The sequence below is a fragment of the Aspergillus karnatakaensis genome, assembly GCF_047715665.1.
Source record: "Aspergillus karnatakaensis strain CBS 102800 unplaced genomic scaffold BJY04scaffold_67, whole genome shotgun sequence".
NCBI classification, from domain to species: domain Eukaryota; kingdom Fungi; phylum Ascomycota; class Eurotiomycetes; order Eurotiales; family Aspergillaceae; genus Aspergillus; species Aspergillus karnatakaensis.
The window spans coordinates 175,517-196,188 of record NW_027395779.1 but is presented as its reverse complement, the minus strand read 5'-3'; the positions used below and the strand labels follow the sequence as shown (position 1 = coordinate 196,188).

General features: G+C 52.8%; 8 protein-coding genes across 8 annotated transcripts; 6 read left to right on the top strand and 2 right to left on the bottom strand.

Moving 5' to 3' along the window:
* Window positions 1-1,603: 1,603 nt before the first annotated feature.
* BJY04DRAFT_210632 (kinase-like domain-containing protein) lies at window positions 1,604-2,786 on the top strand (the record flags this gene model as incomplete). Its single annotated transcript, XM_073714275.1, has 4 exons — window positions 1,604-1,860; window positions 1,929-2,209; window positions 2,261-2,481; window positions 2,556-2,786. The coding sequence occupies 4 exons, from the start codon at window positions 1,604-1,606 to the stop codon at window positions 2,784-2,786; spliced, it is 990 nt and encodes a 329-aa protein (XP_073566293.1).
* A 642-nt stretch (window positions 2,787-3,428) lies between these two features.
* BJY04DRAFT_231658 (Zn(II)2Cys6 transcription factor) lies at window positions 3,429-5,612 on the top strand (the record flags this gene model as incomplete). Its single annotated transcript, XM_073719590.1, has 2 exons — window positions 3,429-5,448; window positions 5,506-5,612. 2 exons carry the CDS (start codon window positions 3,429-3,431, stop codon window positions 5,610-5,612), a joined length of 2,127 nt encoding a protein of 708 aa, XP_073566292.1.
* A 561-nt stretch (window positions 5,613-6,173) lies between these two features.
* BJY04DRAFT_231656 (alkene reductase) lies at window positions 6,174-7,469 on the top strand (the record flags this gene model as incomplete). Its single annotated transcript, XM_073719589.1, has 1 exon — window positions 6,174-7,469. Exon 1 carries the CDS (start codon window positions 6,264-6,266, stop codon window positions 7,467-7,469), a length of 1,206 nt encoding a protein of 401 aa, XP_073566291.1. The 5' UTR covers window positions 6,174-6,263.
* Window positions 7,470-8,212: 743 nt separating this feature from the next.
* BJY04DRAFT_223107 (GFA family protein) lies at window positions 8,213-10,112 on the top strand (the record flags this gene model as incomplete). Its single annotated transcript, XM_073717600.1, has 4 exons — window positions 8,213-8,353; window positions 8,422-8,807; window positions 9,520-9,705; window positions 9,764-10,112. 4 exons carry the CDS (start codon window positions 8,213-8,215, stop codon window positions 10,110-10,112), a joined length of 1,062 nt encoding a protein of 353 aa, XP_073566290.1.
* A 464-nt stretch (window positions 10,113-10,576) lies between these two features.
* BJY04DRAFT_223106 (Six-hairpin glycosidase) lies at window positions 10,577-13,141 on the bottom strand (the record flags this gene model as incomplete). Its single annotated transcript, XM_073717599.1, has 1 exon — window positions 10,577-13,141. The coding sequence occupies one exon, from the start codon at window positions 13,139-13,141 to the stop codon at window positions 10,577-10,579; it is 2,565 nt and encodes an 854-aa protein (XP_073566289.1).
* Window positions 13,142-13,320: 179 nt separating this feature from the next.
* Window positions 13,321-15,107, top strand: BJY04DRAFT_223105 (uncharacterized protein; the record flags this gene model as incomplete). The annotated part of the gene is made up of 2 exons (XM_073717598.1): window positions 13,321-14,847; window positions 14,940-15,107. 2 exons carry the CDS (start codon window positions 13,321-13,323, stop codon window positions 15,105-15,107), a joined length of 1,695 nt encoding a protein of 564 aa, XP_073566288.1.
* Window positions 15,108-15,370: 263 nt separating this feature from the next.
* BJY04DRAFT_231653 (MFS general substrate transporter) lies at window positions 15,371-17,641 on the bottom strand (the record flags this gene model as incomplete). Its single annotated transcript, XM_073719588.1, has 8 exons — window positions 15,371-15,585; window positions 15,726-15,854; window positions 15,953-16,153; window positions 16,302-16,655; window positions 16,733-17,042; window positions 17,111-17,316; window positions 17,370-17,436; window positions 17,492-17,641. 8 exons carry the CDS (start codon window positions 17,639-17,641, stop codon window positions 15,371-15,373), a joined length of 1,632 nt encoding a protein of 543 aa, XP_073566287.1.
* Window positions 17,642-18,608: 967 nt separating this feature from the next.
* Window positions 18,609-20,414, top strand: BJY04DRAFT_210627 (uncharacterized protein; the record flags this gene model as incomplete). Its single annotated transcript, XM_073714274.1, has 1 exon — window positions 18,609-20,414. The coding sequence occupies one exon, from the start codon at window positions 18,609-18,611 to the stop codon at window positions 20,412-20,414; it is 1,806 nt and encodes a 601-aa protein (XP_073566286.1).
* Between the last annotated feature and the right edge of the window lie 258 nt (window positions 20,415-20,672).

The following is a 20,672-nucleotide window of genomic DNA, read 5'->3' as shown; positions in this document are numbered from 1 at the left end:
TATGCTCTTAAGCGTGTATACTAACTATCCAGGGCATACGAAAACAACCTCAGCCCCCTCCTCGCCGGCTTCCTCCCCAGCCTCATCGCCCGCCCTGCCTACCAGGGCCGCGAAACCGCCGTCCCAGCGTTCATCGCCTACTACGCTGCAAACGGCCACAAGCAGGGCTCCGAGCTCACCCAGGCGCGCTTCAACGCGCAGTTCGACGCCGGCATGGACGTCGCCGATATCGCCAGGCTAGAAGTCTCCATGGGGATCGGTCTCCTCTCGAATACCGTCCCTGCTTGCTTCTGGATTATCTTCGATTTGTTTTCGCGCCCGAAATTACTCGCCGAGATCAGAGAGGAGGTTGAGAAGAATGCACTCAGAATCACAGATGAGAATGAGCATATCGTCAGCATCCCCGCCCTCCGCGATAACTGCCCGCTTTTCGTCTCGACGTATCAGGAGATTCTGCGCTCGCGCTCTGCCTCCTCGCCTACGCGGCATGTCCAGGAGGATACAGTGCTCGCGGATACATATGTCCTGAAGAAGGGGAACACACTGAGTATCCCTTCGCTGTCGATGAGCGGGCACCAGGATGTCTGGGGCGAGTCTGCGAGGGAGTTTAACCCAAGGAGATACCTAAAGCCGGACAACACTATCAACACCACCAGCAGTACCGAAACCGAGACCACGACTACGACTACGACTTTGTCAACTGCGAAATCCCACCCCCGCCGCACAGGCGGCCTCATGACCTTCGGCGTCTCCCCTGTCGTGTGTCCAGGCCGGCACTTCGCGAGCTCCGAGATATTGGCTATCGTCGCGATGTTGATGCTGCGGTTTGAGTTTTCGCCGCTTGATTTAGCAAAAAAGGGGGAAGGGGAGTGGAAGGAACCACCGAAGAATTCGCTGGCGATTTCCTCGGCGATGGGGCCTGTGAAGGGGGAGTTCAATGTCCATGTCCGCGAGCGTGACGGGTTTAGGGGCGTGAAGTGGGAAGTTGAGGCGAGGGAGGGCAGTGGGGTTTTTAATTTGATGGTTGGATGATCCCAAGTAACTCGTGAATCGATGGGGAAAATGGCAGGTGGTGTTTGGGACTGGTTGTATATATATCTATAGAGAGCACTATGCTAAAGAGGAAGGGGGTCTGTCATTAGGTATTGCTTTAGGGCTTGGGGTGTGGTATCCCAGACTGTGATTATTCTCATAACGGCGTAGCTCGATGAATCTATCTGGATAGATCTGAGAGTGTCTTGTGATAGAGCCGTTGAAGCTGGAACAGGCGTTTGCACCTTAATTTACCCAAGTATGCATTATCCTGACAGCAGTCGTTCTCACATCATGACCATCCTTTGCCAATCTTTCCATCACTTACTTAGACACTTGTACCCACGCACCACCAAGTCTCACTGGGTAGACCTCATTCTCCCGCAACAAGCGACAGCGAATATTCCCAATCAGCTAACTATAACGCATGAATAAAGTGTAACTAATCTGTATGCATGACAATGTACTGCATCACGTGACCGGTCATCAACTGTCACCTGGTCAGATGTTTGTTATTCTACTCTTCTCCCCCAGAATCATTATTCTACAAACTACTATGCTGATTTCTACAATGTTACCTCGTGGAACTCCTATCTCCCGTTCACTGCTGTCGCAATTGCTTATACCGAACCCCTTGGTATCGGGTTCCCGCTACTCTTGCCATGGCCGGCTGTTTTCCGGCCAACACGCGATATCTACTACTTCGCAGTCCCGTGAAGATCCTTTACCTATAGGCACAAAAATTAAGGGCGACTCTGGCCGGGTATATACAATTGAGGAAATCCTGGCTGATCGTCGAAAACCTCTGCTTTGCGTCTACCGAGCACGGTATGCGTTCTTAGCATTCAATGCTTGCGGCATCTATACTAACTGCAGAAACTGCAGAACGGCCAAAGCGCAAATGGAGGAAGCTTCATTATCAAGAATATGATCCCAGGCGACTTTGAGTATCAGCTGGACCTGCAGAAACGACTTGCAACCTGTCCCAATGTGCGATCGGTAGTCGACACCGTCCCGGACCTCGAATTGTTTATATACCCATTTCTCGCGGGAGATTTGCTTCGGTTGACCCAGACTTCTCTGACCCGAGAGGCGAGGGTTCACATACTGCGATGCGCTCTGCATGGGCTTGCTGATATGCACGAGCGAGATGTTCTTCATAATGGGAAGTCCCCCAGTAAAAAGAGACAACAAACGTCATTTTCATGCCAGTACAGACATGAACCAGATATCAAAGCCAACAATATCCTTGTTGACTATGAGGAGAGCATCCAGGGCCAGATGGCCATCAAAAACGTCCAAATTTCAAATCTTGAGGATTCGGCTATTGTGCCACCGGGCAAGTGGCTGCGAGGTCCTCTCTGCGGCAATGCCATCTGGAGAAGCCCCGAAAGCTGGTGTCGATCTCGCCGGAACCAAGCCTCAGATGTGTTTTCCTATGCAATTGTGGTGCGTGCCTCCGGCTGTCTCTAAAAGTCCCATAGACCTTCTTTGTCCGTCGTACTAATACCGATAGTCTTCAGATGATATACGTCATGCTCAACGAGATGGTCTTTCGCGTCAGTGACAGCCAGATTCATGCATCGGACTCCTGGCGCTATGTGCTCCGCAGGCATGTATCTTATTTTGCTAACGAGGAGGGTTTCACTGGGTTGTTGGGGCATATTTGCGCGGATAATCCTTTTCATGCGCGCTTGATTGAACTTGCGGGCGACTTCTTCGAGGACAACCCTAGACAACCATTTGGGTCGTGAGAGTATGTAGAGGCGGGATTTAGGGATCTTGTGGGTAGGATGACGAGCTTGAGGTGGATCCGATGAAGAGGGTTACCGCTAGGCAGGCACTTGACCACCCTTGGTTCAATCAGTCAGTGGTTTATAAATGAGGAAGTTCCTACATCTCCAAGCTCATTGCACCTGATGCTCTTGCCATAAACCCACTGTTGATCAAATTTGTCTACGGAGTATAGCTGAGCTGGGGCGCCCGGGCCGGAGGGCCTTCCCGATTTAGTAACTACTCCAGCTCTCCGATAGGGCGTGGCAGGGCGTGGCAGATGCTTATTCTATCCTTACTAACTCCAACAGATAACTAGCTTTGGAGTATACCAGCTGTATCCCCCGACTCATATTGGGTCATACGGACTCATATGTTCCTCCTGTTTCAGTGTAACCACAATAGTCCGCGAGTCATGTCGCTTCTCTGTCCTCAGTGCTGCAGGTGCCTCTCCAGCACAGCCAGGATCAGGCTAAACAACGAAGCACTTACTATATTTGTAGATAGTTAGTGTTGGCTGAATGAAAGTGGATCTCAATTACTCCAGACCGCACATTGATTTTTAACTACTGACCACCCGGCCAAGCTATCACAAGCTTTCGCTGCTTACACTCATTCTCTCCATGGATTCTTCACGCCCAAATCTGCAGTTCTCGCCACACCGGAAGAAACGAGCTCAGGTCGCCAGAGCCTGCGGGAGCTGTCGTCTCCGTCGCATCAAATGCGACAACAACATCCCCTGCTCGAATTGTTTGGTGAACAGGACTGAATGCGTCAAACGGAAAGAGAGCGCTTCATTAGGCTTGACTCTCCCCCAAGCCCATCGCGAGATCGCGTCCTTGCGGCAGAGGGTTTCAGAACTGGAGGCAGAGCTCAGAAGTCGCCCTGAGAAGAAAAATACGATTCAGTTGACACCGACTTCGCGCAAATCGCCGTCACCTGATGGCCTCAACGGTCATACAAAAGCATCTCCTTTAACTCGATCCTGGGGAGGGGTGCACTTCTGCCCTGCGCGCTCGCCCATTAGTCTCTGGCTCGGTCCATCCTCATTGTACGCTTATATCCAGCGGCTCAGTGCATTCATCAGTCAGAAGCTCGATCAAGAGGATGTCCCGCATCAAATGTTCCCCATTTCCGCCTGCGATAACAAGCTTCTCGATAGACCTATTGCGAGGTCCGATCTCTCCCCAACCATGACTCCCCCAGATAGCGTCTACCTGAGTCCCCTCCAAGAAGACTTCTTCCTCAACTACTTCTGGCAAATGTACCATGTATCACTCTGTCCGATCCTAAACGAAGCCCAGTTCAAGCAACATTACCAAAGCTTATTAGTACCTGGCGGAAAGGAACGCCGACCCTCCGCGCTAGTCGACATTGTTGTCGCAACCTGCATGCAATACCACATCTCCACCCTCCCAGTCTCCGCTCAAGGCCACGCTCTCATCGAAGGCAAAGACGCCCTTGTCGCCGGCCGCTGGCACTTCTGGCGCGGACAAACGCTGCTCTCCTACGAACTCGAGACCCCGTCAATATCAACCCTGCAATGCCATCTCCTCTGCGCGTTCTATCTCTGTGGCGGATCATTTCATAATATGATGGATACCGCTGTAGGAACGGCGGTCCGGACCGCCTATATTCTAGGTCTCCACGAAGATCCACCACCGAGTATGCTCGAGCCGGAGCGCGAGATGCGCAGACGGCTGTGGTGGTCTGTCTACCTCATGGACACGAGAGCCGGAATGAAATTAGGCCGTCCTTTTACCCTTAATGATACTCACACAATGCCTGCTCTCCCAAGCGATAGCCTCGAAGCAGCAGCAACATCCGGATCATCTTTCGTCCCTGTAGACGAAGACACAACGTGGTTGAGTTTCAGTCTACACCAGACAAGACTCTACCAAGTAATCCGAACAGCATACACATCCTTCTTCACCGCAGACTTCCACCTCCAACAAAACCAGACAATCTGGGATGACCCCACCGCTCTCCAAACCGGCGCTGAATGCCTATCCCAACACACCCAGCACCTCACAACCTGGCGCGACAGCATCCCGCAAGCCTTAAGACTAAAACGACAAAACAACGGGATACCCTTCTCCACAGACGGAACAATGATAACGTTAGAGCAATTCGCCCCGCACTGGCTCCAGCGCCAGCGCGTCCTCCTCGAACTCACATACCACCACGTATCTCTGAACCTCTACCGGCCCATGATCTCCTTCAACGCCAGACCACCTGCGGGAAGTCGAGCTGAGGAATTCGCAATGCGCTGCGCTGCGCACGCCGTCTCGCTGACGAGAATCACACACGGGGTTATGGCGCACACGGCGCTTCTGGAGGGGTGGCATGAGGCGTTTTACTGCCAGTGGAATGCTGTCATGACGCTGGTTGGGTTTGTGATACTGTACCCGTGCACGTCTATGGGTGTTGATGCTAGGGATGCGATCAGCCTTGCGATCTCGGTGTTTGATGCCTTCGGCGCGAAGTTTTCGGTTGCGGTGAGTGCGGGTAGGATTGTGCGGGGTCTTTGTGGAAAGGTTGATCTTCTGGTAGGCGGACACAACACGGCGCAGCCTGGGGAGGGATGTTTTGACAAATTTGAACCAATGCTATTTGATGGTATGAGCAGCAGCAGCAGCAGCAGTTTGGGGACTGAGCCGTCGTTGTATACTGCAAACCCGGATTCTGCATTCGTTTTAGATCGGGAGAGCGGAAACCCAGAGTTAAATCTCTTTGATATGGCGTTTGACATTGATTTCTGGAATAAGGTTGATGTGCTCTGGCCGGAGGAGACGAGGCCGTTATGAGGATATGGTGGAAGGTAGCTAGCGAAGTGCATGTATTTTGTGTTGTGTTGTTTCTTTCAAACTGTCCTGGGGTGTGGTTGACACCATGACATGGTACTATCCCAGGCTTTTCTGGTGCTGGGTGTAGTCTAGCAAGGCAATCCACGCAGTACTATAAGCACAAAGCCGGAGTTACGGAGTATATACCGTTATTGGATGTGGCCAATAGGAGTAGCTCCTGCTGTAAGTATTTGGTACCCACCTGCAGTCCGAAGCAATTCAACATTGAACATATAGCTAGGTGCCCTGTAGCCTGCAGGTTGCGTTGCAGTACCTCGCCAAAAGAAGCCACGGAGACTCGCATCCACGGGCTCTCGCATCCACGGCCTCGCGTCCAGATCTCGGAATTGTCCCCGACTACAGCACACTCTTGTATTGGCTAGCTGATTTCAAACCATTCTCTTTATATCTGCGAAGTATATCAGGAGAATTATCAAGCACGCACTGAAGTTCATCCGTCCTGGAGCTATATAATGGGATAGTCCGCCCAACCCCACTGCCATACTCCAGCTTTACTATCAAGTCTCTACATCTCATTCCATTTTTCTAACCAGAAATACTCCAAATAACACATACCCACCTATCTACATCTACAAGCCAACCACTACAACCATGCCAACCCTCACAACAACAACCAACGCTCCACCCCCTCCCACAGAACCCATACCCACCCCCCCAATCAATCCAGCAACAACCAAACTCTTCTCCCCACTCCGCGTCGGCAGAATGAACCTAACCCACCGCATCGTCTTCCCCCCGCTAACCCGCAACCGCAACTCCGACACCCACACGCCCCTCCCCCTCATGACCCAGTACTACGCCGACCGCGCCTCAACACCCGGAACCCTCATCATCTCCGAAGCAACCGCCATCTCCCACGCCGAAGAAGGCCAAGACAACACCCCCGGCTTCATCAGCGAGCAGCAAGTCTCCGCCTGGAAGGCCATCATCTCCGCCGTGCACGCAAAAGGCTCGTTCTACTTCCAGCAAATCTGGGGCATGGGCCGCGCATCGTACCCGCAATTCTTAAAAGAAAAGGGGCTAAGATATCGCTCTGCCAGTGCAATTCCCATGCAAGGCGTAGACGCGATTCCCTCGGAGATGACCGAGACCGAGATCCAGGAGACGATTGAGAGTTTCGTGGACACTGCGCGCCGCGTCATCGCTGCTGGCGGAGACGGCGTCGAGATCCACTGCGCGCACGGCTATCTCCTCGACCAGTTCCTTTCCGATGCCGTGAACCACAGAAGCGATAAATGGGGTGGGAGTACGGAGAACCGCGCGCGGCTGGTGCTGGAGGTTGTGAGGGCTGTTGTGGCCGCGATTGGGGCTGACCGTGTTGCGTTGAGATTATCGCCGTATGCGGCGTTTCAGGATGCCGAGAAGGGCGATATCCAGGGACAGTATCTGTACCTGATCAACCGGTTGAGGGAGATTGTTCCGCCGCTGGCGTATCTTTCGCTTGTTGAGGCGACGGGGGATCCGGGGGCGTTGGTGTTTGGTGGGAAGGAGGTGAATCAGGGGAGGACGTTGGATTTTATTCTTCAGGCTTGGGGGAATCGCTCGCCGGTTATTGTCGCGGGGGGGTATGGGCCTGAGACGGCGGCGAGGGCGCTGGAGGAGCATTATGGGGAGTGGGATGTGCTGGTTGCGTTTGGGCGGCATTTCCTGGCGAATCCGGATTTGGTGTACAGGATCAGACATGGGATAGAGTTGAATAAGTATCATCGGCCGACGTTTTATCTGCCGATGAGTGAGGTGGGGTATAATGATTATCCTTTTAGTGAGGAGTTTTTGGCTGAACGAGCGGGAGTATAAGCGTGGGTTGGGTGTTTGAGGTTGAGGTTTTCGAGGAGTTTTCTTGTTTATAGATTGTTCTTATAGACTGCTGTTTTATTGAACTTTTGATGATTCTCCATGCATGTCAATTTGAGTTCTAATCGCACTTCGCATAGCTGTACGGCCGTCGCATTGATCGTAGGCGGCTTGCCGGCTTGCGTGAGTTTTATTCTGAGATTAGTAGTAGTACACCGGCCAGGACCAACTATATGTGAGCAAATCCTCAAAACCATCTGTTCAATAATGGTTGGATATAGACCGAATCTACTTTGTCTTAGAGAACTGCTAGATACATGGTCCGATGTCCTTAGAGGCGACCTAGTTCTCAGACCTAAACATGCTTTTACAGTACTGATGATGGATAGTTAATGCTGCCGTCAAGGACTGATGGGTGTTGTTCACTTCCATGTTAACTTTACTCATACTTCGTCTACAACATCGACGGCCGACCATCTAGGCATACCAGCCACTATGTCTCCGAGGACGGTCAAACTCATATCGCCGATGCTGACTTGCACAGAAACAACAGACCTTGGTCAGCATGAGAACTCCGCAACTCCGCAACTCCGGGCGGAACTCCGCAATCAAGACCAGGGTTCCATAGGCTACTCACTAACCCAAGCATCTGGGCACATGGTTATAAATATCTTTTCCATTCTGGCCACGAGCAGTAATGTAGACCTCCACATCACCAGCTTTTCTAACAGTATATCCAAACAATCATGGCATCACCCCCAAACACCAACCCCAACGCGGACAAAGCAAAGCCGTATTTTCCCCTCGCCGGCGCCAGCCAAGACGGCTGGTCGACCAGCGACAGAGCAACAGCCACCTGCTTCTGCGGCGCCGTCCAGCTGAGTTTCGTACGTCTCTCACCCACTTACCTTCCCACTGCAGTTATATCCATTCTTATATAGAACACTATCTCTAGCCAACCAACCCACCCGGCCTAGTCACCACCTTCATCTGCAACTGCACCGACTGCCGAAAAATAACAGCCTCAATGTTCGCCTCCAACTTCACAGTCGACGACAAGTATCTCATCCACGAGCGCGGTCGTGAACTGCTGTCTTCATACAGCCAGTCCAAGACAATCGCGACGGGGAATACAATGATGAATTTCTTCTGCTCGGTTTGCGGGTCGCTGATGTATCGTGTTGGCACGGGGTTTTCCGGGATGAGTATTTTGAGGATTGGCACTGTGGATGATTTTACTCTGCATGAGACTAAGCTAAAGCCGAGGGTTGAGCAGTTTGTTAAGGATCGGGTCTGCTGGTTGAGTGGGGCGGAGGGGGTTGAGCAGGTGGAGGGGTCTGCGTTTGCTTGAGATTAGTTGGTTGGTTTGTTCTGGGGGGAGGATGGAGTAGTCAAGGATATCCTGGTTGTTTCTTTTTTTGGGGAGCATTATAGGTAGTTAGTTCTGGGGCTGGGAGAATGTTATGGCATGATTTAGACGGGAAACGATTACTTGACTTCCTAATTTTCCTGATATGCTTGCACTGGTACACCTGTATGTCTTGTGCCAGAGAAGAGGCGAAAGCCCTAACTATAGTAGAGTAGCCGTACATCAGGAGCATGCTGATAGCACTGTCACCAAGGGCGAAAAGTTATTCTTTACCTGCCAGCATACCCTGATACTACGTTTATATACATGAGTTTGTTGAGTTGCCCTGGCGATACTAAGAAGCGGTCGTACTTTCTGTTATTGGTTGTCCTCCCACTCTTCTCCCTCTTCTTCTCTTCCTCTTCCTCTACCTCTTCTGTCTCCCTTCTCTCAACTTGTCCGTGTACAGTAACCCTGTGAGCACTCCCAACCAACTTCCTACTGTTGTTCCCATGTCCTATCGTCCCCACTATTGTTGGCGAATGCTACCCCAAAAGTGCGTGAGTTCAACTTTCTCCCACTGTTTATCGAGACCCTGATCGTATCACAGCGTACCTCTGGCGACAGCTGCTATCAGTCCCCGAGAACTCGTAAGCATACCCGTCTCCGTATCACCACCCAACCTCAGAACTGACAGCAATGCAGAGATCTTCACCACGTACCCATCGACAGACTATTCCGAGTGTTGGCAACTACCACGGCTCCTCGCCTTAGCCTGAGCGTGGCCCTCGGCTTTCTTTTCCATACTCCCCTTGTTGCTATCGCCTCTGGTGCATTAACGCAAGTGCACCCGCCCGAGTTTGCGGCTTCGAATGCCATCGACCTCGTCTTGTAGGTCTACCAGTGTCTGCTTGTGAAATTGCACAGGTTGTCGCTGATATCTGATCAGCAAAGATTCGGGTCCTTTAACGAGAACCACAACGAGAACAACAACGGCGGCAGCAACGGCGGCAGCAACAGCAACAACAGTACCAACAGCAGCAGTAGCGACAACAACAGCTACAGCCCCAGGTGTTCGACATGATCGCTGCATATACCGAAATGCGGAAATGGGCGAGGCATCTTGGCTACTCCCTGTTCTTGCTTCCCCGAGGACAACCTCTCCGGACAGGGGTCACGATGAGTACGACGTGAATGGAGAGGCCGCTGTCCGACCTCAAACGATTCAATGCAACACCAACTGGGTGAAGCTACCGGTCAATGGAGAACATTCAACAACCTCGCTCAGAGCGACCTGATATCTCGACCTTTGGATGACGATCTCGCCGTACGAAACGAAACGAACGCGCTCCAGACATGCCAACACTCGACACAGGCCTTCCCTAATGGCTCTCGCCGCATGCAAGCCTATCAACACGACAAAGAAACGATCCTTATAAATCTCGCAAGCGCCGTCCTATGGGATACATTTTTTAAAATCTGAGAGAAGAATACTGACTAACTTTTATCAAGTGTGTGAAACCCGTCTTCTTCCAATAGGTATGTATTCCCTTCGATTTATTCATATTTATCCCCATTTACCCCAGCGACGGACTCGCACCTCAACGTGGTGCTGGGGTCTAGTAGTCCTCTGGGCGAAGCTAAGACGAGTCCATAATGTATCTAGTAGAATAGCTATAAATCATAGACTTCAAAGCAACATCTTGACTGCTCCTTCCCAAAGCGTCTCCTACCAGCCTAGCGCGAATGACTGTAGTTCCAGCTACTCCCTCAAAATAATCTCCAACCCATCTACACAGTTCTCATGAATCATGCGCTTCCCCGAGACAGAGACATTAATCCTGATGCCAGCTACATCCTCCCCCTGAACTCTTAAACAAACCCTCGTCCCTCCACGGCTATCCTCCATCCTGTTCCACTTAACATCCACCACCCCACGAATCCTCCCATTCCCACCACCCAACGGCACCCTCGCCTCAACACACTCATACAGTCCCACCCGCGGACAAAACTCAATAACATCCCACCCTGGTCCCGCAGGCTTAACACCTACAACCTCTGCCAGAAACTCAAAGATCGGGATACTGCCCCACGCGTGACAGTCCGAGCGCTGCGAGACGCTGTCTTCGATCCACGTCGTGCAGTTCTGCGTTAGCTGGGCTTGCCAGGGGAACCAGAAGTTCGTGTAGGAGGTGTTGTAGAGGGATTCTGCGTCTGTCTCTGCCTCACTGGCGCGAGAGAGGGCGCGCAGGGTATAGAAGGACATGGCGGTTGATTCTTGCGTAATCGCACCCGTGGCGGAGAGCCCCATGCTCGCACTCATAAGACGCCGCTGCGACTTCCGATCGGGGATTGCAGCGCAGAGAACGGCCCACGTTTGGCAGTGCTGGCTTATATCCATATCTATACTCCTATTCGTATCTGAATCCGCCCTCTCGGATGCCTGGGATGCAAGGCTATCCGTGAAGAATGTTCCCGTGAAGCAGTGTTGCCGCAGGGCGTGGTTGATCTTCTCTGCCCGGCAATGATACGCGCTTGCGAGGGGCGCTTGGTTGAGCGCTGTGGCGAGCTGGGCTGCTAGCTCGAGCGTGTACGCGTAGACTTCGTTGACGAAGGTTGAAATGCCTGTTTTCTGGACTGCGGGGGGGATCCCGTGCGGTTTCCATTGCGGGGTCCAGTCGATGAAGGGCCAGATTCCCGTCCCGTTTCCTGATCCTGGTCCTGGTCCTGGTTCGGTGGAAGTGGAAGTGGAAGTGGAAGGAAATGTTCGTGTCAGCCCGTATCTCCTGTCAATCCGGGATTGGAAGTACCACAAGACAGCGTCGATGACAGGGAGGAACCGCGAGGTGAAATCCCCGTCGGCGAAGAAGAGGAAGTGGTCGGCGACCATGCAGATCCAGAAGAGCGAGAAGGTCGGGATGTATTGGGCTCTGTGGGAGGGGGCGCGGCTTTTTGTGAGCCCGACGTGGGCGTTGAAGGAGCTGTGCAGTTGCGTGATGGCTTGCCGGGCGAGGCGGTCGTCGCCGGAGAGGTAGTAGGTGAAGAGGGCGGAGCTGCGCGTGTCGAGGGCGTACTGGAGTTGTTCGTAGAAGGGGCAGTCTTCGTAGCAGTCGTGCATGCAATTTTGGAGGGTGCGGATGCTTGTTGTCCAGAGTTGGGTGGAGTCGGAGTCTGGCTCTGCTTTGAATGAGGCGTGGATTTCGAGAGGGTATGTGACAGTCTCGATCTCGATGCTCTTTACGACCAGGTCGGACGAAGGGTGGACGGAGATGTTGAGGCCCATGAAGCGGAATGTTCGAAAGTGGAAGGGCGTGAAGATTTCCTGGGTTTCTTCGTCGGGGTGGTACCCTGGGTTAGGGCTTGATAGAGGCCCGTGGAAATGGTATATGTCTTCTGGTCCGTATAGCCTTTTTGTCGTGTCACGGCGGTCTTCTTTTCTCCTCGTCCAGGGAACGGACTCGGGTTCGTCTTCGTAGCTCTCGGAATACTTTACCCGCAGAATGCTACCGGCAAGTGCTGGCCGTTTGAACCTGATGCGGATGAACGCCGTGGTGTGGTGTGGTACTTCTAGCTCCAGAGCATGCTGTGTACCTGCGGGCAGTAACAAGCCATGACGATCAGAGGCAGTATGCTCTGAGCACAAGGACGCTCTCCATGTATCCGAGCTAAATGCACTGTCCACGTTGTGAATAGCCGTGATCTGTGCTGATCTTTCTACCCTCAGCGGCGGTATCAGACGCGGAGATAACTTCCAAGGCGTCGAATTTCCCGTCGAGATCTTGTATTCCAACACCTCTGCAGGGACCCATTGCAGTGGCTCTCCCGTTGGGTCTGCTTTCTCATAGATATGTAAGAAGTGGTCTTCAGGTTCATCGACCCGTAGTGTCGTGAACCAATCTATAGCTGTCTCCCACTTCTCACTGGTTGCGAGCTCCGTCTTGTAGAAGCCATCACATTCCCTAGGCTGGATGCGGAGACCCCCCGAAGGCAAGCGAGGGAAAGAAGGGGCGTAGGTCGTCGCGTGAAAGAACCGGAGAACATGCACTCCGATGATGTTTCTACCCGGGTTCAAGAACGGGGCAATGTCCACCTCGTCGTAGAACCACAAATTCTCATCCCCTTTGACCGGTCCGAAGCCGACAAGCTGATGGTTGACATAGAGCTTGTATCGTGTGTCGGCTGTGACATACAATTTCAGCGAAGGAGGTAGACCTTCAGTGTCGATGTGGAAGATTCGTCGAAAGTGTAGGAAACGGCCTGCTGTTCCGCGCTCGGACTCGTTGAACTGTGGATGCCAGATCCAGCTTCTGTCGAATTCGAGCGCCATGATTTCGGTACAAATGGTGTATGGTGTGTAGAAATCACCGGTAAATGTATGCCTGAACGGGCAAAATAAGTATTCAGCCTGTTAAAGAATGGTGGAAAAGCTCCGCGGAAAATAGGGTATTTAGTTTTAGTCCAGCCTTCTCCACCCTGCTATCTTCCGTGGAGTTCTCAACCACCACAATGGCTTCAACAAAAGTGACCTCTGCTTGCGACGCTTGCAGGCGACGAAAGGTGAAATGTGATCTGGCTGATCCTTGTTCGAATTGCCGCATTTCGGGACTCCAGTGCCAGTGCACGCTCACCCCGAAGAAAAGAGGTCGAAAGACGAGAAAGCCGTCAGCCTTGCCTACGACTCCATCCACGCAGTTTCGTCTCGCTGCCTCCCAACAGCCACAGTCAGGTGCATCGCCCGAGCCTGCTGCGGCCATTCCAAGCTATGATTCACCTGCATCGAGTGTGATGCTCGGGCAGTCTCCCTCGATACACACCAGCGAGTCGGCACGCGTCTTTATTGCCTTGGTGGATGCCATCAGCTCCGCTTTCCCAAGCACCATTGAAGAGGTGATCCCAAACTGCATTGAATTGTACATACAGTACCTGTTTCCGATTCAGCCGCTTGTCCACGAACCCACAATCCGAGCCAGTGCCAGCCTGTTTTCACCACAGGCTTCTTCCAATCATGCCGCATGGCCTGTTGCTGACCCAAGTAGCGATGGTGACTTTTCATTACTAAAGTCCTTTACTCTTGTTACTGCACTTTGCGCATTCGTGACGTCCACCGCACCTGACTCTCTCCTTCCGGGGGCGCATCTGCTCGCCAGTCCGTTCCTCAAAGCCTCCCAGGCAATGCTTCAGCTGTATCTGGATTATGACCTGGAGAATCCAGATTCTTCCTCGCTCAATATCCGTATGTGGCACTCCGCTAGCCGGCAGAACATTACAGGAAGAGTCGGGGCCTCGTGGCACTACCACGGCGAGGCTACTTTGATCGCACAGCGGTTAAGACTGTACTCCGAAGAGTGGGTATCTCAGAGTCCTCCTATCGAAGCACAGGTACTCCGTGCTGGCTTCTGGCATCTATACGCAGCAGAGCGGACTGCCGAAGCACTCGAATCCCGACCAGTCGTTCTCCACGAAACCCTGTTCCACAGCGAACTGACAGTGCGAGAGCATACAGAGCAGGACCAGCTGCTCCTCGATGTCTCACAAGGCCACCACCAGCAATCTCTAGAACTTCGACTTCGAGTTGGCTTCCACATCAAATGTCGTGTCTGGATCCTTGCAGCTCGTCTAACCAGTGGGATCAAAGCTTATGCTCGCCGTCTGCGGAACGATGCGATTGATACAGGCGCTGACGCAGAAGTTTCCCGCTTGACCGATCTCTACATCTCGTTCCTGACCACTGCCGACGACCTACCAGAGTTTCTTTGGTCTTTAGACAGCGTCGATGATCAGATAATGGACAAAGAGGTTTTAGTATACCAGAGAACCTGCTTCATGGTCCAGCGAAGCAACATCATGACTACCTTTCATTGCATGAAACTCGTCGCCCTACAGCTCTGCATCACCCACAACCTTGTCCAAATCATGGGTTTGACACCGGATACAACGTCGTTCGCACTCAGGAAATTGGAGATCGCAAGCGAGTTCATTCGAGAGCTCCGTCTCGTCCCGTTTGCCTGCCTTAAGATGCAAGGAGAAACCGCAGTAAGTACATCGTAGTCCGCATGAGCGAGCTGCAATACTTTTCACTGCAATTACAGGTGCTTTCTACACGCATAACTAACCACAGACTACAGGTTGAGAAAATCCGCCGCGTTGCAGCCTCCCTGTTAGAGCTAATCCAGACTATGGATCACAGCGGCATCAAAGCTCGCGCGAGCTCCCAGTTCGAGCGGATATTGGATTATCTCTCTGAACTGGACTCGAAGGCTTCGGATGAATTAAGCTCGAATTATGTTCGATAGGGAGCAGCCGGGATCATCCCGTTTAAACCAGGAATTTTAGGTACCCACTACCTGCGTATGTGACTCAACGTAGAACCTAGCACATACCAAACCAACCAGCTGTCTATACCACCCAACCCATACCATTTAATAGTTAGCTTAGTTTATACCCCAACCTCCTCCCCTTCACGCTAGCAGCCAGTCCAGCCCGATACTCACCTCTCCAGACTCCTCCCTCTCACCGCACCGGTGGAAAAGCCCAAACATCCCTCCCTTTCATCCTCTCAAACCCTCATTCCTGCACCACCCCTCTGAATCTCAGTAACATACCCCCCCATCCTCCAAGCCGGCACCCCGGCCTCATACATCTCGTCGATCTCCGCCGCATTGCGCCGCGAGCACTCCGGCAGGAAAAACCACAATAACACAACGACCACGCTCCCCGTGCCGAAGAATAGCCATGCGGTCTTGTAGCCCCAGTTTATGCCGTTGACGTCCACTACAGCATGTTTCCCAGTTAGCCATGATGAAGACCAAGAATTTGGCCTTTGCAGAAGGGGGGTAGCGAATACAATTCCGGGTGGGAGAATTGAAAGGAATGGTAAAGGAATGGAATGAAAGGAAGGAAAGGAAACTCACGCATAATAGGCACAGAGGTATTAAACACCAGCCCAAACACCACCGAGAGCGCGGACGCCACGCCCGCCGTTCGCGCCCGCAGGCGCTGCGACGAGACTTCGCCGGTGAAGGCGTAGCCTAGGCTGCCGACTGCACAATCCAGTATTCAGTATCCACGCTATCTTCTTGACCTGACGACAGACAAGCATGGGGGATAGAGCACGGAAAATATAGGAAAGGAGACGTACTGGTTGTATTCGCAAACGACCAAGCGCAAGCCAGGAAAACAAGAAAGCTCTTCAGTGCCTGTGTAGGCGTTATAAAGCCTAGGATCCCGACGATGAGCAGCGTGACTGTGCAGAGGATCGTGGCGCCGAAGACCATCACCCGGCGGCCGAATTTGTCGGATAGGAGCATTAAAGCGAGGGAGGTGGCGAGTTGGATGGAGCCTGTTGTTTAGAGGATAGTATAGAGCCCGGGTCAGTCTTTCTCTTTTCTCTTTTCAACTCATGTCTTTTATGATAAGTGGGTATGTTATAGTTCCAAGGTGAGGTTAGGTTAATCAAGAAGGACAAAGGGAAAATAAAAAGAACCTACACAGCACCGTCGTAATCAAAAACGCATTATCGAACCCGCTCTGCTTGAAGAACAAACTCGCATACGTATTCAGAAACGACAGTCCCGCCAGCTGCTGCGCGCAACCAGGGAGACAAGCGCCCAGCGTGCGGCGGACATTCCGGCGGTGGAAGCACTCGATGTAAGAACGCAGGATCCCGGCGATGTCTGTGTCTCTTCTGTCGTCCCCGAATTCCTCGCGCGCCTGCTTCTCCAGCAGGATTGTGTTCCTGATAATGCTGTACTCGGCTAAGACGTTGTAGCCGGGGATCTTGCCGTTGATGCGCGCGAGGGTTTTCTCGCCTTGGGTGTCTTGGTTTTTGTTCGCATAGTATGCTATTCGGAGTCACCGTGTCAGCGCTCAATAGCTAATTATGGATGGTATAACGCCCCGGCCTCGAGAACGGGCCTACCTGGTGTCTCAGGGAGAAAGACGAAGATCGGCAGCATGAGCCCTAGGAACGCCCACTGGGTGAGGATTGGTGTTTTGTAGTCGTTTGGGTTGCGTTCGTGCACGATCATTAGCACGAGGTTTGCGAGGAACTTTCCGATGACGTTCCAGAAGCCGTAGGCGACTATCAGGGCGCCGCGGATGTTGACGGGCGCCCACTCCATGACGTAGACGGGGAGGGTTGCTTGGATCGCGCCGATGCCCATGCCGGCGAGGATCTTTGCGCCGGCCCAGTCGCGCCAGTCACGGACGAGGGTTTCGATGATGAGTGACTTGGCGTGGATGGTTAGTTGGCTGTCTTTGGCTACGGTTGGATTAAGGGGGGTGTTAAGGGACTCACTCCGGCAAGTATCACCCACAGGACATAGAGTGTCATCTTTCGGCCGATTCGGTCGGAGATCGGGTTCAGCAGAATCATGCCTAGTAGCTGGCCGAGAGACTGCATTGCGCCCCATAAGGCTGTATGATTTGCGTTGAGGGTCATGACGCCCTCGTCGTTGAGGAAGCCTAGCCGGTTGGTGAAGCCGTCGTTGGCGATGATGTTTCCTGGGTGGGTGAATGGTGTTAGCGCAGGTTAGGACCTGAGACGCAGCACCAACCGTTCAAGTTGATTTGATAGCCATCTGCTGCGGCTGCGATGCAGAGCAGGTTGCAAACAATGACGGCCTACAGAGCTATGAGTCTATGAGCCAGAGATTCAGGTCCCGGCAGCGTAGCTCACCCTCCGGAACGTCCACACGGTCTTCCAGAGACCTAGGTTGTCGTTGCTGGATTTGAGAAGCACGCCGTTTGATTTCTCGGGGTATTCGGGGTCTTCGACATGCTGAGTTGCATCAGGTCGTTTTTGCGCATCCACACTTTGCGTCGTCATGATGGCTCGATTTGGTCATGGAAAAGCTGTAGAAGTGAGGTTTCGCAACTCTTGCTATTGTAGCTATGTGGACTCGAGATCTCTCCAAAGTACTTAAGGCATCGAAAGCAGCTCTACCGGCCGCAGACAGCTTATCCTGAGTAGTAGAATGCGGAGTCCGGGGACCCCAAGTTCGGCTGAATACCCACCGAAGGTCTCTGAGCGGTGATTAGCCCGTAATTTTCCGTGGAAAATAGAGGCTGGAGTGGCTTGCCAATAGCGGGCTTCGTACTCGTTGCAATGCCCTAATTGGGGCGTAGTACCTAGGCATAGGTTGGTGGATTGGTATATGCTTCACTCATTTACTAGACAACCAGAACAATGGCCCGTTTTTCGGTTATTGACGGTCTTTGGTTAGGCTATATATTTCGCTGTGCCTTAATCTAATGAACCAGCGAGTTGCATTCAGTTGCCGAACATGCGGAGTAAACCACGCGACATACAGGTCCTCCCCATCTCGTGGGCCAATCAAGGGATCATTACAGAGTCTGGGGTAAAATAAACCGAGACCCCCAGACAAGACCCCAGATTGATTGGCCTATCTGGGGAGCTGCCATCAGCCAGAACTGTTTCAATGTAGGATCGTCGGTCGAGTAGGGGCCGACAGATATGGCCTCACATGTGAATGCTGCGTGGCCTCCATTCAATATCCTTAGTTCCAAGGTTAGAGGACGTCGGTTAGAGACACCCAGAAGTCATTCTCTAGGACTTCGGTCCCCTTGTAAGCAAGTAGAGCGAGGGGTGCAGATTCCCCCGCAGTCGAGGAGTATAAAAGGCACCGTTTAGTTTACTACAGCTTGAGAGATAACAAAGCAGAAGTGCAAGACAGCGCACAAACTCGTGGCCAGCCTTCTGCAACATGAAGTCCGTTCTCGCCGCGGCAGCAAGCCTCCTCAGCTGTGTGCTTCCCGTATCTAGTGCACCGCCAATGCAACATCCGCATGAACCGATCCAGGTCGTTGAGCTACCTCTACCCCCCGTCGCACCCTCCGACATGCCCGGCGCATGCAGCAAGGCGATCAACCCACACGAAACAGGCTGTATTGGGCAGACAGGCGAACTACGCAATGGCAACTTCCTCCCAGGCAACAAGCACATCGTCGCGACAGTAAACTTCACCGGAGCACCGGCATGCCCTCACCCAGCCTGTATTTACAGCGGCGTGCAGCTGATTGTGATCAGTGTCGATGGTCGAGTATTCCCTAGCGGTGATCCGTGGAAATGCATCACATGTGGTGTATCCGCCGCAAACCGCAACGGGAGCACAGAGTTGTTGGAGTATCCGCAGAGCTTCAAAGATGGCAAGCGCGTTCTGGCTGGTAGCAACATCATCGAATGCGACGCCCTGCTGTCGAGCCCCCAGTGTACACCAGAAGCAACTCACATCTACCCCATCCGCTGGCAAACGACCTCAAACAACACTGGCTTTGGCGGAGCCATCCGAGAGCTCCGTATCCATCCAGACAACGTCCATCTAGGCTTCAGCTCGTTCACAACGACGCCCAGCGGCGACATGGGCCAATTCGCCTACTTCTCGCGCCTCAGGTTTGACCCAAACCCAAAATCCGGATTGCCTCTCGTGGCTCGGTACGATCTGGATAAAGTCACTCGGCTTTACGATCCCACCGCCGCCCACCCGATCACAGTTAGCGGGCAGAACATGACCATCAATCGCAACGCGATCAGTATCGGCGAGTTACGCGGGTTCTCGGGGCAAGGAACGGAGATCACCTACGTAGGGACTAACTGGGAGTCGTCGAACTTCGATCTCTTCGCCGTCCACATGCAGTCCGGCAGAGTGCGGCGCATCACCCAGCATCCGGGATATACCGACCCCATCGACATCAGCCCTGATGATCAGTGGTCCGTGATTCTCGACACACGGAGCACAAATCGCACCATGTTTATCGCTGGCATGCGGCATATCCCCCCACTTACAGATCTCGTTGCATCGACTGCCACCGCGTCGATTCGAAATAATGGGCAGCGCCGATTCTTCCAGCCTTGGATACTGGATCGCAGAGGGGACCGTGGGGGCTACGTTGGGCAGCAGGTCAATGCAGCGGGTGATGGAACCCCAGGGAGTATTAATGACCCCGAGTGGAACGCACAGGCTGATCCGCGGTGGTCGTGGGATGGGACCAAGATCGCTTACTACCAGACTCTAACTGTCCCTCCACAATGTGGTGGTCTTAATCCGCTCCCTTGCCCTGTCTCTACTGCCCAGGGGGGGCGGACATACCGAATCATGTTGGCCACGCTAACCAGCCGAAAACCGGCCAGTCTAAACCCTGTGGCCCCGGTAGCTGATACCATTCCTTGGGGCACGCCTTATATACCAGGCGATCAGGCCCCGGCCGTGCGATACCCACCTGCAGGAAGATACACACTCACTGGCTCCATCTCGGGACATGCTTCCGTCGAGCTTATTGAAAACCACAACCGAACCAGCCTCGAGACGGTTTCAGTCACTTACTACAACTACTCCGACGAGCCTGGCGTGGTACTCCGTGGCTATGAAAACGTGACGACCTCGCCGCTCTCGTTGACCTCGCAGGTCGTGCACTGGCACTCGGATCTCAGAGATGTTGGCGTCGCGAATAGCTCCAAAATTACTGGCCCGGGTGGGTTCCATATTGCCATTGATGTGCTGGAGACGTTGTTCGAAGCGAATGGGACGCTGACGACGACTGTGGGTGGGGTTGTGTATGTGCAGCCGGAGAATTATACTTGACGTTTGTGCGGCTGCTTTTCTTGCTGTCTGGAACATGGGCTGAGGGGAGATAATTCATGGCCTAGATAATGAGATCCCAGAATAGGTCATCGCCTGCGAAGCCCAATACACAAATTGCAGAGGAAAGAAGAAGGAAAGGTACACGGTGGTGAATCCACTTAGGAAACTCCTTCGGGACTCATGGAAATTTGGATCTAACGCCTAGTTTATTGTAACCGGAAGAGATCTTACTTAGTTCTCCATACACAATTCATACAA